The 16,084-nt window shown below is 35.7% G+C and overlaps 1 protein-coding gene across 1 annotated transcript; it reads right to left on the bottom strand.

Moving 5' to 3' along the window:
• Positions 1–502: 502 nt before the first annotated feature.
• On the bottom strand, positions 503–9,293 carry cyp1d1.S (cytochrome P450 family 1 subfamily D polypeptide 1 S homeolog). The gene is made up of 7 exons (XM_018242894.2): positions 9,164–9,293; positions 6,902–7,716; positions 4,853–4,976; positions 3,515–3,604; positions 2,737–2,860; positions 2,229–2,315; positions 503–1,166 (listed from the first exon to the last, which is right to left on the bottom strand). The coding sequence occupies exons 1-7, from the start codon at positions 9,171–9,173 to the stop codon at positions 884–886; spliced, it is 1,533 nt and encodes a 510-aa protein (XP_018098383.2). The 5' UTR covers positions 9,174–9,293; the 3' UTR covers positions 503–883.
• Positions 9,294–16,084: the final 6,791 nt, after the last annotated feature.

Raw genomic sequence — 16,084 nt, 5'->3', positions numbered from 1 at the left:
GGTTATATATAGTCCAAGTTTATACCGTATATTGCAGTAATGACAACTGTTTCTACTTCATTTCCTTGTACCCTTAAATAAATAAATACGTTCAATCTGGAAGTAGAAGGAATCATTTGGAAGTTTCAATATACAGCAAGACTTTTTTCGGGATTTATTAAAGCCCGGCATCTCAGACCTACCAAGGTTATCCTTTTTGGAAGTTTCTATGGTCTGCGCTCTAATTAGCCAGAAAATCTGACTATTTCGGCCTTTCAGGCAAAAATCAAAAAAAAATGGGCTTTTCAGAAAAAAGCCAGTTTTTACTTGATTTTTTGCTGTTTGTCCCCGATCTAATTAAATGGTGATTTTTTTTATTAATACATAAGGTCCAATCGTGGATTCTAGTTAGGTCTGACTTTTTAGAGAAAAATTTGGACTTTGAAAAATAAAGTCATAAATATTTATAAACAACTTATTTCTTGCTTATCCCTCTAAGACAAATTTTTTTAAAAAAAAAAAATTCTTGTAAATCATACATTTATTTCAGGAATCTAATCAATTTCTTTTGTACAATAAAACAGGGTTGACTCTTGAACATAAAATGTATGCACATTTTCATAGATAACTTTAGTTTTTTAGATTACTCCGTTAATAATTTCATTATATAATGTTTATAGATGGTCTAGTCTACTTGAATCTATGTGTTACTTCATGTGGAGTAACAGATAAATCTGCAGAAATTCTTATGTCTTTGTTTTATTTATATTTCTTTCAGTGTTCTCTGACACTGAGATCATTATGGTTTTGCTCATAGCTTCATTTTGTTTGTATAATGTTTGATCGGAGACATTCTGTTATGATTATTACACATTTATCACACTTCTAGTTTACTCCACTTCTTCTAATTTCTCACTTCAGCTACAAGATAATAGGCTTTAGGTTTTGAAGTTAATCCGTAAACTGGTATTGGATCCAATTCATGTTTGGTACTTTTCACCAACTTCAGCCTTTGCATCATAGTAGCCACAATAACAAACATTTCATTTCGAGCCAAATCCTCTCCCACACATTTTCTCACCCCCATTCCAAAAATTAACACCTTCTCAGTCAAGTTCTTGATTATCTGTCCATTTTCATCAAGGAATCTTTCTGGCATAAACGTGTCAGCGTCTTTCCATACAGTGCTATAAATAAAACAGATAAACTGGATGTTAAACAGAAGGCACTGAAACAGTATTACTTCCACAAAAAAAGCACACCGTGGGTCACTTACAATGCACCATGCAGTGCGTGACATGCAAAAATATGCAATGGCTCAACTTTTTTGCACTCTGCAAACTGAATGGTGCATTGTGTTAGCAGCTGTAAGCCTCTAGCAATGTGCAGGGACCTGCGGAACACCCCTAGAATAGAGTGTTGCATTTGTTAGGCAGTTCTCTATCGAAGAAGGGAAGGAAAGGGAAGGCACTTAAATGTATAATCACCCATCCCATAACTTCCGCATCATTTGGATGTGCGATTTAGGGACCGTAGTCCAGCTTTCCCAGGGGCAAAACTGATTCTTAAAGGAAAAATAACACAAAAAAATTATTAATTTAAAAATCCATTCTATGCCAGATAGTACGTGTGCGCTCCCCAACAGATTATTAAAGCAGAAGTCAATTCCTGCAGCTCTACTGATTCCAGCCCCAATGTAATCTCTCAGTTTCTTTTTACATTCTGCTATTTAGGTTTCAGGACAGAGTGCACAGTTTAATTTTATTTGCTGTGATTTATTGCTGTAAGTGCTGCAAGCAGAGAATGATAGAGCCGAATGAATGACAGTGTGGATTTATGACTCTATTGCAGGGGTGCCCAAAAGGCAGATCGGGATCTACCAGTAGACCTTTAGCTGGTGATCAGTTGATCTCAAAACACTGTCAACAAACAGCTTGTCTAAATCATATTTCATGCTTTTCATTAAGATATTTATTACATTAGGGTTACATAAGAAATATTTTTATTCAAATATAGCAATATAAATTCTCTCTTAAATCAATGTTTGCTCCCCCCCCACACCGGGTATTGTAAATTACCCCAATGACAGTAATTAGAAATAATCATCATCACCCCAATAAATGACATTTCCATGTTTTGAACTTTATTTAAATGGATAATTGTAAAACAATTACTTACATAAGGTGGCTAAATAATGTAATGATTTAGGAATAAAAAGTGTTGTTCCAGTGTTATTGTCATATACTTACTTATCATGATTAACTTGATACAAATTGGTAAAAACACAAGTGCCCTTGGGAATATAATATCCATTCAATTTTGTGTTCACAGTCGTGCTAATAATGATTAAAAAAAGAAGAGAAAAAAGTAATGTCCTAGATAAGTACACCATCATATATATATATATATATAGATATATATATATATATATATATATATATATATATATATATATATATATATAGATATATATATATATATATATATATATATATATATATATATATATATAGATATATATATACTTTAAAACACAATGGTTATTTTGATATTTATTTCCTCAACAACTCAAAAAATAATCATAAACAGGCATTGCTATGAGAATTGAGGTGTGAGGGTCAAACAACAGCAAAGTGCAAGTCAAAGGTAAACAAGATATAGTAAAAGAATATGTAAAAGAACCAACAGGTTGCATTGGGAAAGTGTCCAGGGTTAATATACCAATAGATATATTTATATATATATATATTTTCTTACCAGTGTGGTAAGCCAAATGGCACAAATGAGGAATGTCGCAGGACTTCATTAATAAATGCCTCTGTATAATGGAGGTCTTTTCGATCATTAAATCTTGGTGCTCTGCTGCATCCAATTTTTTCCTCTAGAAGAATATGTTAAGTGTTTAGTTTACTAAATAAATAGTGAAAATGTGATCTGAAGTATAAAAAGAAAAATGTTTCTTGTGTCCGTATCAGAAAAGCAGTAGTCCCTTTTCTCTGCTTTATCTCTATTCTTCACCCACTATGAGTTTCTCTACATCTGCTGCACACTAAATCAATCTCTCTCCACTACCTCTTTCTTCAGTTTGTTCAACCTCTCCATGTTAGACTTTCTCCCTGACATACTTTCTCTTCCTTTCTCTACCTTTACCCAAATGCAACCCATCTACTAAGTATTTGCATCTTGCTCATCACTATATCCCAACATCCCAGTGTTTTTGCACCATCCTCCTTCCTGGTTTCTTACATCTACCTCTTGTTCACTTGTTCCCAGGCTTGGACAGCACATTTGAAGTGAGCAGACTTGTACTTACCTTATGGTCCTTCAACCACTGCCTTGTCTCCGTCCCTTTCTCATTAGCCTCAACCATTCCACCACATGTAATATGACACACACATACATATCTTCTTCCCTTCTTGTTGCTGTATATATTGTAATATGTCTATGACACAGGCTGGGTGATTCTATTTTTGTCAGTCAAATGCATGCAAAACAAATAACACAAACTTCTTGATGTATGAATATTTTTACTGACCAATTTCTTTGTGTATTTTGTCTTGAAATGCTGGATATCTCAATAAATAAAATATAGCCCAGAGTAAAGCTGAAGTAATTGTATCAAATCCTACAAAAAGACCAGACAAAGATTTAATTAATGATATTATAATTATTCCAAAATTAATTAGCACAATTAGATATAATAGATATAGTCAGATCAGTTGCATAGCACAAGGTGTTGCCAGATGTATGGCAGGTGTATGCATGCAGGGCTGTTTTTTCTACCCTTACTTAGATATGCTTGGGTGGTGACTGTCCTGCTCTATATTTAATAAACTTATGTTGACATATGCACACTGTCATTTTTTATTTTGTTACACTTACTGAATGTATTATATATTTAGATATACTTATATAGAGATTTTAAGAGCACACACAATTTATACATAAATCTGGATTTTCAATTTTTTTTTCATTTTGAATTAAACAATTCAAGAGGTCAGGATATGACTTTCTGACTTTATTTTCTGTTTGTTCAACCCATTAAACAAACACTAAGGGGGTTATTTATCAAAGTCCGATCTTATCTCAATATTTTCTGCTGCAAACTCAGTTCAAATCTGCTCGGGTTTTTTAAGCTTATTTATTTTTACATTTTCCCGACAATTTGCTTTGCTGGAAAAAATCAGATTTTCGCAAATTTTTTTGGATTTTTCACCCCAAAACTCTGATTTTTTCAGATTTTTTACCCAAAAAATGCAAAAACTTTGGTGTATTGCACGAAACTAAGCAGACATCAAAAAATCATTGGACTTCAACCTCGACAGGTCTGAGATGCTGGAATTTTCTGATTAAGATTTAATAAATTCTGAAAAATTTGTGATTTTTTAAAAGTCAGATCTTATAAAAAAAATTACAAATTTTTCATGATTTTTGCTTTGGAGTTCAATAAATAACCCCCCTATGGTAGTTTGTAAGAGGGGTAACTCGGGATATGTTTCTTGTCTATTGATATTTTATTTTCCTTGTTCATATTTTATTTTTTGTATTACATGCCTTTTATGTATTTTGTACTGAAGTTAAAAACACAGGTAGCATTGTTAAAAGCAACACGGGAAGGAGGACTGACAGTATGTAGTTCAAAGAAAGAGAGACATTTGTTTCAGAGAAAGTGACAGGTCAGGTGCTATTCGCGGGATTAGGAAGGATGGCACGTCAGTCACCCCTTGGGTTTCAAGCATTTATAATGCTTGCCTTACAAATTGATTAATAAAGTGCTATTTATCACACAACCATAATTTGCACTTCCTTTAGATTAGTTGTGGACAACTTGTTTTACAGTTCAAGTGTAATAAAAATGCAAAAGAATACAAACCAGCTCCAAAAATATCATTCACTGTTGCAATTATCTGATCATCACTTAATTGTTGATTTTTGTCTTCGGATTTCCTTTCTTTACACAACTGGATAAGAGCATCCGTAATGTCTCTGATGTTGTTCTGTGGTTTAGAAAATTATTAAGGGGCAGATTTATCAAAGGTCGAAGTGAACTTTCGAATGAAAAAATTTGAATTTCGAGCTATTTTTTGTGTACTTCGACTAGGGAATAGTCCAAAAAAATTCAAAAATTTGAATACCAAAATGTATCATGTACTGTCTTTGACTTCAACATTCACCATCTAAAACCTGCCGAATTTCTGTTTTAGCCTTTTTTTTTTTGGGAAAATCTTCGAATCGAATTCAGGTCAAATGCTCTATTCCTTCGATTTGGCCGAAAACGGACCAATGCGTTTGAAAACTGACCTATTCGCCCAAAAAAACTCAGTTGGTCTTTTAGAATTCGAATTTCTACGTTTTTTTCAATTCGAAATTCGACCCTTGATAAATAAGCCCCTAACTATAGCATACACATGAGGAGACACATTTATTTAAGATCAAATTTTGAATTAATTTAAGGTTTTTTTAACTCTATTAAATTCAAATATACTTGAGATTCAATTGGGGGGTTATTTAATAAAAAAAATTGAATATCTTAAACTCGCACTAATTTTACTAACTCAAATTGAATTAGACTAAACTCAATTGGAGTTTTTTCTCAAAAAAAAAAACCTTGAATGTCAGGAAGGCTACTAACATGCCCAAATTGATCCCTGACGCTCCCATTGACTTGTACATGAACTTGGCAGGTTTTAGGTGACGATTAGTCGAATTTCAGTTTTTAAAGGGCCAAAGTGAAAAAATTCTTAAAATCCGAATAAAAACTCGAAACAAATTTAGATAATTCAGAATTTGAATTTGCCAGAATTTGAGTTTTGACCATAAAAAAATTCTAAAATTCAAATTTAAATTTTCAATTCGACCCTTAATAAATCTGCCCCTAACTATTACATACAATCACATTCTAAAAAGAATTCAAGAGAGTAGAATAATATCATGAAATATGTACAAATAAATCTTTTGTAAAGAAAAGCTTAAAGGTACAAAATATTCTCTAATAAGTAAAAAGATAAACATATACATTATATAATATTAGGGCCTATAGTTACGAAATAGGGGTTTTATTTGCATGCACCTTAATAGAGCTTTGGTTTTTCTATTTTCTGGTCAGTCACTTACTTTTTTCATGTACCTGATATGGCGGATTTAGCAACAATCACGTGCATATTTGCAGATAAATACACCATGACCAAGGAACCCATCACCGCCATGAAATGGTATTCTGATTTCAGCCCCCGAATTTACAAGAGCATTCAGTTTGTGCTTGACCTCATCTCTGTATTCTTGATTTTGCCCTCTTACTATGTCTGTATGTTTTCAACCTCAGATGACCTTATATCTATTTAATCTGGGTTTCTGCTGTTTAAGAAAGTTTGGTGAATATTTGTGAGGCCTCAGTTCTTAATTTAGGGTCCCAATGATTAAAGGCCGTGTGTTCACCTTTAGGACTATAACTCCTCATTTACTACTGTCCATAAGTTTAGGTTAGAGCCACTCACAATTCTATTCAGATAGATTAGTTAGATATAGTGATGGGCGAATTTATTCGCCAGGCGCGAATTCGCGGCGAATTTGCGCGATTCGCGCCGAGCGAATAAATTCGCAAAACGCCCGCGAAAATTCGCTGTAAAAATTCGGACGCCGGCGCCGAAAAACGGGCGCCAGCATCAAAAACGAGACGCCGGCGCCGTTTCGTGAATTTTTCGGCGTTTCGCGAATTTCGCGCTAAATTTGCGAATTTTTCGGCGAAGCGAAACCGCGCAAATTCGCCCATAACTAGTTAGATAGTGTAGCCACGTTGGTTTCTAAAGGCAATTTAAAAAAAAAAACAGCATGCTCAATTGAATGACTCTATCCAACATCTCTCACAAAATGAATATATTACAGCATAAATTTAAAATGTTAGATGCATAAAACATCTACCTACCTCCTCAAATGATGCAAAGTGATCTTTTACACACTGTGCAATAAAGCTTTGAAAAGATTTTACAAATTTTTTTAGAGCTTTTAAACTGGGTGATGGAATGAACCGTAGAATAGGGATAAAATCAGCTAGAAGTCCACCCCCAGCAGCCTTTCGGATGTCATTGTTGAAGTCAATAAGAGAAAGAAACTCTTTGTCCTGATGGTCATACCTCTTCCCAAAGCTCAAGGCACAAACAACATTAGCCACAGTAATAACTATAAGACTGGAAGGGTCAAACGCAACATTTTCAGCTGACAGATCTATCAGCTCTTGAACTAGGTCTGAAGCTTCGGCACAAACATATTCTTCAAGGCGGCATGAGCTATTGGACAAATTGGTTGATTCATTTGAAAGAGACCTTAAAGCATTTTTCATGATCTTCTTGTGTACTTTCCAGCTTTCACCATATTTTTCTGAAAAGGTCATACTTTTGCCATCAGAAAATAGAGAAAAAGAATAAAAGTTTGGTCTGTCTGCAAAATTTTCACCTTCCTTAAGCAAAACTGTTTTTACTGTCTCAAATCCACTTACAACAACAATAGGCATCAAACCCAGTTTTATTTGGAACACATCACCATATCTTTTCCGCATATCAGTAAGTGTAATGTGTATCTGATCTCCAAGCTGGAAAAAATTTCCAACAATGGGCATTGGCCATGGACCTGGTGGAGAGTTCCTTTTTTTCCACAGCATGCTCACGATCAATAAAACAGTAAGAAGAGTGAGTGAAGCTTTTATTAACAGGGGCATCATGTCCATGAGAGTCTTCTTAATAGCTGAAAAATAAGAACACTAGAAATATTAGAGTAAATTTTACATTTCTAGATTATTATGCTGATCATTTATGGGATGGTTTATAAATAAAAAAAAGATACATATTAACAGAAGATGTTTGCACATGACGAGAAACAGATTTTAATAGCCATATCACCTTCCTTAATTGTGCTGTTGTATAAAATATTTGGAAGGTTTTCCATTGACTCACAATAAAATCTTTGTCCAATAATTTTTTTAGTGTATTTTGGGGGCCTTTTTATAAAGTTGATTAAAAAATTAAGATCATATATGAAACACATTGCACTAGAAAACCAGGTATTGTAGATTAAAATCCAGTGTATATTTATAAAATGCTGAATAGTCTATAGTGGTGTAAAATGCCTATAGTCGTGTAAAATAATGGGGTAAAATATGATGTTCAATGATTGCGATGGATGTCACCAAATTATATGTAATGAGGAATACACAGCTTTATAAATATACCATGAAAACCATGGAGATGAATGTGTAATGCTCTGGTGTAACTTGAGCCAAAAAACTGTAGGGCAGTTACTATAAGTATATATTCTAGGCATAATAACATATCCTTTAGTGATTGATGACCAATATATATCAGTTTGCTGGTCCGAAACAAATTACACCCTCACAATAATGTTTTCAAAAATGTGCACATCTTGGGGTTGCCAACAATTGGTTAACTTTTAACAGAGAATCAAATGGTGTGCCATAGCAGTAATTATACACATTTATGATATAAAACTGAAGTCTCTAGGCAAAAATATCGAATGTAGTTCCTTTAGACCGGGGCAATAGTTAAAATCTCTTTAAAGAATTTTTAAGTAATAAAATAATTAAAACATTAGGCTTTAGCAGAAAACGAATAATTGTATCCATTAAAAGCTAGCTTAATGGTAACCTATGAGGTTAACTCATTGTTTTGAGCACAACTGCAGAAAGCTATGATAAAGATTTTTAAAATCGCACGGTTATATTCAGTTTCGATAAGACTGTAAAAGCTCAACAGCTTTTAAAAAATATGCTATTTATGGTGAAGATACACATTGAGACATATTTACTCATTTTTGCAATTGCAAATAAAAAATAATAAAAATAATCACAAAAAAATCACAAATAAAAAATTGCAACTAAGCTTTATCAGCTTTTTTTCAGAGGATGTCTCCCCCCCCATGATTATTTGCTTATTTCTAAAAAAAAATTCAAATGGGTTAATCATGATTGCGTGATTGTAGATTCTAATTAACCTGCACTTGAAGTACCGTACTGTTCCACTCTTGTGGACATTTATTTCACTTTATTCTTTCAGTGTTTTAATGAAGCTGACTATTTTTGTCATGTATTAGCAAATGATTAAAAGGAAGCATATCACAGCATGTCCCTTACATTTTGTTTTATGTGATCATTAATTACAAAAATATTTTAAATTACCTGATTCCATTTCTGTCCTGCTCCAACAAATCTGGTGGAAAATAGAAATGATTAATTCTGACTGTATCTCTATCTGGGGTGACCAAAGTCTGCCTTGATTTACTTCACGCTTCCTGTTTTGACTTGAAAAATAAAAAGGTCTTTGCTCCAAAACATTGTTTTTACTCCTCCCACTAATGTTAGTTGTTAGCTATCCATGTATACCATGTGACATTTTTGTTAAAGAGACAGAAATCTAAATTTACACAATGAATCTGAGTAAGCTGCAGTAACTGGAAATGTGGAGACTCCTGTGTTGTCATAACAGCAAAACGTTGTAAAATAAAATCACAGATTTCTTAATATAAAGTACAGGTTGTTGATTATAAAAGTTAGTGAACTGATCAGCAATGATTCTATAATATTGCTGCCATTTACATGTAAACCTTTTAAAATTCCAATTGTTGCTGCTTGAACGTAAATACTGATCAGTTTACTTGTAATAAATTACTAGACAAAACACTAAGGGGCGAATTAATTGTGCAGAATAAATAAAGTGTAATTTATGATTCCATACTTATCAGCTCAAACCCTTAATTACACACCCGAAAAGGGTGTCAGGTGCTCAAACTGGATGACCTTTGCCTGCCCCTCAGGTCCTGCACACCATGTGAAATAAAACCAATAGCACTCTGATAATAGTGAAAAATGTATCTGTAGTTTAATTAGCCCATTTGCATACAAAAAAAGGGCAACATTTCGGTCTCCACTGAGCATCTTTATCAAGCCTTTATGATCCCAGGCACAAGTGTTGTCTTGCTAAAATTGACACGTATATTGTGTGTATAGACACTGTTGATTAAAAGTAATTGCACTCAACAATGCTCTATGTACTTCTGTAAAGTCGCACCAATTGACATTGCATCCATCTTGCTTAAAGAGATTGTTTACCGGCCCGGGGCCAACCGGGACTGTTGTCCAGAGCCCCCCCCCTCTGGCCCCCCCTACTGTGACACGCCGGCTCAGTGTGAATTCATCAGGGAGCCACTCTGCACTCATGTGCAACGGCGTCGCTCAGCTCCAGAAAATTTTTCTTTTTTCAAATACAGATAACTGGAGAAGGAGTCTGGCCCGGCAGGGGCCCATGAGGGTCGAGGTTTTTTCCCGGTGTCCTGCCAGGCCAGTCCGACACTGGTAGCAATAACAATACTTTTGTAGCCTTGCAGAGAATTTTTTTTCTAGCTGGGTCAGTGACCCCCCACTTGAAAACTGGAAAAAGTCAGAAGAAGAAGACAAATAATTAAAAAACTATAAAAAAGAAATAGCGAAGGCCAATTCAAAAGTTGCTACATACTAACATTTAACATAAAGGTGAACCACCCCTTTAATTGTGCTCAACTGCATCTATTGACACTAAGGGGCAGATTTAATATGTGGTGTTAAAACAAAATTTGTCACACATTGCCAGGCATCGCTGTGTAAAAAAAACGGAGTAAATGGGTAATTTTTTTGCACCTTTTTTCTTTGAGAAACGTCTGCCGGAACTTACTTACAAAGATCAGAAGCAATGTAAAATAATAGAGGCAAATCGGGCGTTCCCATGGCTTAAGATACAACACACCTTGATAAATTCACCATTTATTTTACACGGCTTTTTACACCTTTTTCAGGGCATTTTGTTTTACACAGCAAAATAAATAGGACCCTAAAGCTGGCCATAGACGCAAAGATCCGATCGTACGAATCGTGGATTCGTACGATTTTCGGACCATGTGTGGAGAGTCCCGACATTTTTCGTCCGTCGGAGATCGGTCGTTTGGTCGATCGGACAGGTTAGAAAATTTCTGTCGCCTGCCGATAATATCTCTGCGTGTATTGCCAATCGGATGATTTTCAGAGGAAGATTGTCACTAGTGTTGTCAGACATAAGTATCGTACGATTGCTTTCAGGGGCAGAACATTGGGTGATCTGTTCTATTTGATCGGAATGGTAAAGACTTTGATCTGAATGGTTAGTGGAGGGTCGGGAGATGGGAAAGTCCGATTGTACGTTGATTCGTACGATCGGATCTTTGCGTCTATGGCCAGCTTAAGGAACCCTTGTGCTACCTCTGCCCAGTAGTTCCAAGGTTCCCACAAGCAGGATGCATCAATAGGCACAGCAGACATACCCAAAGAATTACATGCTAATGATGCTCTAATGCCGCACTGAAATTAGCTGTGCCTTGCAGCCAATTTGTGAACCCACACACACATGCAATTGCATCTTATCTGTACAACTGAGCCAGGCCCAATTCCCACACAACTGCCAATCTAGAAGAATTCGTAGAGACAGACTGTGTTTGTAAATGACCTTTGTAATCTTCCTGATTCCTTTCTTTTTAGGCCAACAGAGCTACATAATGATAAAGGTGGCCAACATCTTAGTCCGTGTCAGATATGATTTCTGGTTCCTGGCTGGTAATAACTGACCAGAAGCATGTGCTGTGGAAGCCTAAATATAATTCATTAAATTGGTGTTTGGTGCCAAAATACACAAGTACAATGAGCAGCTTTGGGAACAAAAATAGTGTCAATTGGTGCAACAACTACAGCAAAAAATGATGGAAGTATATTTTTATTTAAAAACACTGATAAATTATACTTCAGAATTGCCAGTATAAAAAATAGTATATTAGTTTTGCCCAAATGGTAGAGGAAGATATACTAGGAGATCTTGATCTGGTGACCAGCAGCCTAGCATAGTCAACAAACGCTCATTTAAATTACCCCTCTGGGTATTTCCGTTATTCAGATTTTAGATGACATGGCTTGGAAAGGTTTCATGTTAGTGTTATGCAAAAAGCTTACAGTGTCAAAAATGTAATGTTTGGGCAGTAGAGCCAGACATGATACCTTTATTAAAAACAGGGCCAACATCAGTAAGGAGTTATTTCTATTAAATCCAGGGGCCAAGAATGGAAAAAATGCATGCAAATCAGGTGCTACTCACCTCTAGTGATGGGCGAATTTATTCGCCAGGCGCGAATTTGCGGCGAATTTGCGCGATTCGCCGCCGCGAAACGCCCGTGAAAATTCCCGGCAAAAATTTGCCGGCGTAGAAAAAACGGGCGCCGGCATCAAAAACGAGACGCCGGCGCCATTTTCGCAAATTTTCCGCCGTTTCGCGAAATTCGCGTGAAATTGGCGAATTTTCGGCGAAACGGCGCAAATTCGCCCATCGCTACTCACCTCTAACCTCTTTCATCAATCTGTTATTATTTGATCTTGGAAAGCTTGCTTGTGGATATTCTTGTGTACTACTTTTATGAATAGTACTGGAAACATAATCTTTCCTTCAGGGGCCGATAGATAGTTCTCAACAAAAAGTAATATCCAGATATTCCAAATAATATCTGCTTTTGGCGCAGGAAGGGTTTTGCACTTCAGTGTTTGCTGTTCTCTCAGGCTACTTTGTTTTTTGGATTTCAGATCACTATTGTGTCAAGTAAAATCATAAAATGTACTAAATTGCAAGTGCGCCGTCCCAGAGTAGCTCAACAAACCCTTGAAAAATAAGTGCAATGGTGGCACAGTGCTCATGGTAAAAATTAACAATTTTATCCAATGTGGGGGTACACCCTAATAAATATGACTTTCTTGTCCCTTAGGGGTAAATTTACTAAAGGGTGAAGTGACAAATGCTGGTGAGGATTTGCCAGCGTTACCATTTATAGGCACCGCCGATTTACTAACGGGCGCAGGCGTAACTTCGCTAGAGAAAGAGACAGATGCTAGCGCTCAATCGCACTCTATTCGCACTCTATCTAAGTCCCAAAAAACGCTGGCGTCTTTTCCTTTTTTTCATAGCGATAGCCAGCAAAATCCTTAAACTTTTTTTTGGGGTAACCGGGTTCCCCCATACATTTTCTTACATATGGAACATAAACTATACAGTGGGCTCATGTGTAGGGCATTAATATAACTCTATTTTCTTTATTAAGGTTCCGTGGACTTAATTGTAATGTAATGTATTTGCTGCAATATATAAGTCCATTAAACTTAAAATTTCCCACCGTATGCAAATCAGCCTGTGCGAAGACCTCAAACTAATTGTAAATTTCCCCCTTAGTGGCAATATTGAGTTGGTAGTTGTGTTCAGCATCAAAATTACCAGGTTTGTGGGTGGTGCAAACATGAATGCAGCCTTGTGTGTGGCTTAATATATAAAGACGGTTGAGCCTGGTTTTTGAAGGTGGCCTCCAGACGCCCCTGCCAGCACTAGATACACTACTGGTGGTGTTTTACAGAAAATCTGTGAAGTCCTGCTGATAGAGAGGAAGGAAATGGGACACCCCTAAGCATGACCTTTGAATACTGCATCCTATTGTATTGCAAGATGCTTATGTAGCTTGTTCCAAATTATTTAGTATTAGTTGGAATAAGAGGACAAGCTTACCGCTTTCCACTGTGGGTCCGGGTGCTAATGCCCCAGACCTTTAGAAAAGGGGAGCCCTCTGATGGGTTTACCTAACTAATATCTGGCCGAAAATCAGCCAAATGTTGATTGGGCATGTTTGATTTTCAAGTCACTCCAACAGCTTGTATTCCCACCATTGAAATCTGATAGTTTGGCCCTCTGACCACTGACTGGATTCAGTCAGATATCGCCCATTTTAGGTGGGCATTTGGGGGGGGGGAGTTCCACTCATTTGGTGACCTTGCCATAGTATACGATCAGCTTTAATCTTGGGAACAAAATTTGGCTTTAGCCATGCAGATAAGTTATAGCAGGGATCCCCAACCTTTCGAACCCGTGAGCAACATTCAGAAAAAAAAGGAGTCGGGGAGCAACACAAGCATGAATAATGTTCTTGGGGTGCCAAATAAGGGCTGTGATTGGCCATTTAGCAGCCCCGATGTGAATTGTCAACCTAGAATGAGGCCTGTTTGGCAGTACTCCTGGTTTTTATGCAACCAAAACTTGCCTCCAAGCCAGAAATTCAAAACTAAGCTCCTGCTTTGAGGCCACTGGGAGCAACATCCAAGGGGTTGGAGAGTAACATGTTGTTCACGAGCTACTGGTTGGGGATCACTGAGTTATAGAATGCCAGTGCTAGCACATTGTGACTATTAGTCACCAAGAGTGGCTGGCAATTGTTTAGCCATGTAGCTTGCAAGCCCATATGCTAAAACGACACACATTTTCATATATGAGACTTGTTTTTAAATGATCTCAGTTACATGGGTTACCACTGGTATTTTCATGCCACTTGTGATAGCTTTAAACTTGTGTTTAAACTAGGTAACTAACAGTCTTACCTATAAATCAATTGGTGGCATCCCAGAATAATGTGATTATTTTATGTCTACAGTGGATTAATCCTGTACAGTACCTGGGCAATAAAAGCAATCCTAAGGCATATAGAAATGTTACTAGTTTGGTAGCATTGTTGGGACACAAAAGTACAGTGGTAGCACAGACTGAATAATCCACCTTATATGATTCCAGGCATACAATACATAAATCAGGGCACAGTGGGCCCTATTTCATTAGTGGACTGCTCAGCTGCCCCAAACATCTAAAAACATCTAAAAAAAAAAAAAACATTATCAAGAAAGCTCCAAATTAGAGCTCAACAGACACAATTTAAATTAAATAGTTCAAAATGTTTTCTCTGTAATAATTTAACCATACCTTGTATTTGACCTGGAGTCAAAAAATTCCTATTGGATTTATTTAATGTTTCAATGATTTTTAGCAAAGTATGGAGATCCAAATTATAAAATGTTCCCATAACCAGAATACACCACTTCCCAAGCCTTCTGGATAACAGATCACATACATGTATAATATATTAATTTTAATGCAAACAAATTAAACTGACAGTTAAAGGGGAACTGTTGCTACTGCATAACATTCACAAAACTATAACGGATGTTTAATAAATAATATTTCATAAATCGTCGTTTTTATTATTCTTTTCTTAAATGTGTTTATGTATCCATTGTTTTTTCCAGATGCAAAACACTCCTGTCTAACACATTTGTCCAGCTGATTTTTGAATGATATTAGAATAACAAACAACAAACAACATGTTGAGTTGTTTGCAGCAGTGAAAATAATGTTAGGTAGAGGAAGCATAATAAACTGTTTATTTCTCAAAAACAATTTTTAAAAAAAGCCTTTTAAAAATAAAAGAGAATCATTAAGCACCAAATAGGGTGTGGGTTCATGTCTGTACAAAAGTTCCCATTTAAAGATATCTAAATAATAATAAATAATTGATCTGATATAATTCATAGCATGGCAGTGGGCTTGTGATCATGCTATAATGTATCTTGACTTTACATTTGCACATTTTTTATATTTTGCTGTGTAAAAAAATGCATTTCTTTATAAAGAGTGGGAATTAGATAATAGCATAATGCAGAGAAAAATAGCAGTTGAATTTCCACTGACTTTTAGAACAGTCTTGATTAATCTGAACAGTTGTGAAGAATTCTATATTACTACCAATCAGAGAGAGAACAAATTAAATTTCCCATGAAACTAGAATGCTTAAGGGATCAAAATGTTCTTCCTTTTCAGAGAGTTCAAGGAATATGTTAGGTTATGTAACTGCAGCACAAATTGTCTCTTCTAATAGACATGAACAAGTTAATCCCTTAGCCGCTGTTAATGAGAAATTTCTAAGGGCATTTTTAGCTACTGTCTTGTGCCCATTCCAGTTTTTCTCCATAAGGTTTGTTAAATGTAATTTTAATACCACTTCCAATAGAGAAACACGTGTAAAAATTAATTCTTCCTGAAAATATTTCTCATTTTTATAACAAATAATAAAAAAAACAAATACAAAGGTATTGTAGAAGAGATCACTATATTGGCTTACAAAAAAATCCATTGAAACTTTCAAAGAACCAAGGCCCTTTCATCAGGCAAGATATAAATCAAAGCTGAAA

Source organism: Xenopus laevis, chromosome 1S (genome assembly GCF_017654675.1).
Source record: "Xenopus laevis strain J_2021 chromosome 1S, Xenopus_laevis_v10.1, whole genome shotgun sequence".
In the NCBI taxonomy this organism is placed as follows: Eukaryota; Metazoa; Chordata; class Amphibia; order Anura; family Pipidae; genus Xenopus; species Xenopus laevis.
This window is presented reverse-complemented; position numbering and strand designations above follow the sequence as displayed.

What these genes read in the sequence shown, in the direction of transcription:
- cyp1d1.S (XM_018242894.2), bottom strand. An exon ending in ACTTTGCATCATTTGAGGAG is followed by an intron (nt 4,977 to 6,901) that starts GTAGGTAGATGT and finishes TCTAAACCACAG; the next exon opens with AACAACATCAGAGACATTAC. An exon ending in CAAAATACACAAAGAAATTG is followed by an intron (nt 2,861 to 3,514) that starts GTCAGTAAAAAT and finishes ATATTCTTCTAG; the next exon opens with AGGAAAAAATTGGATGCAGC.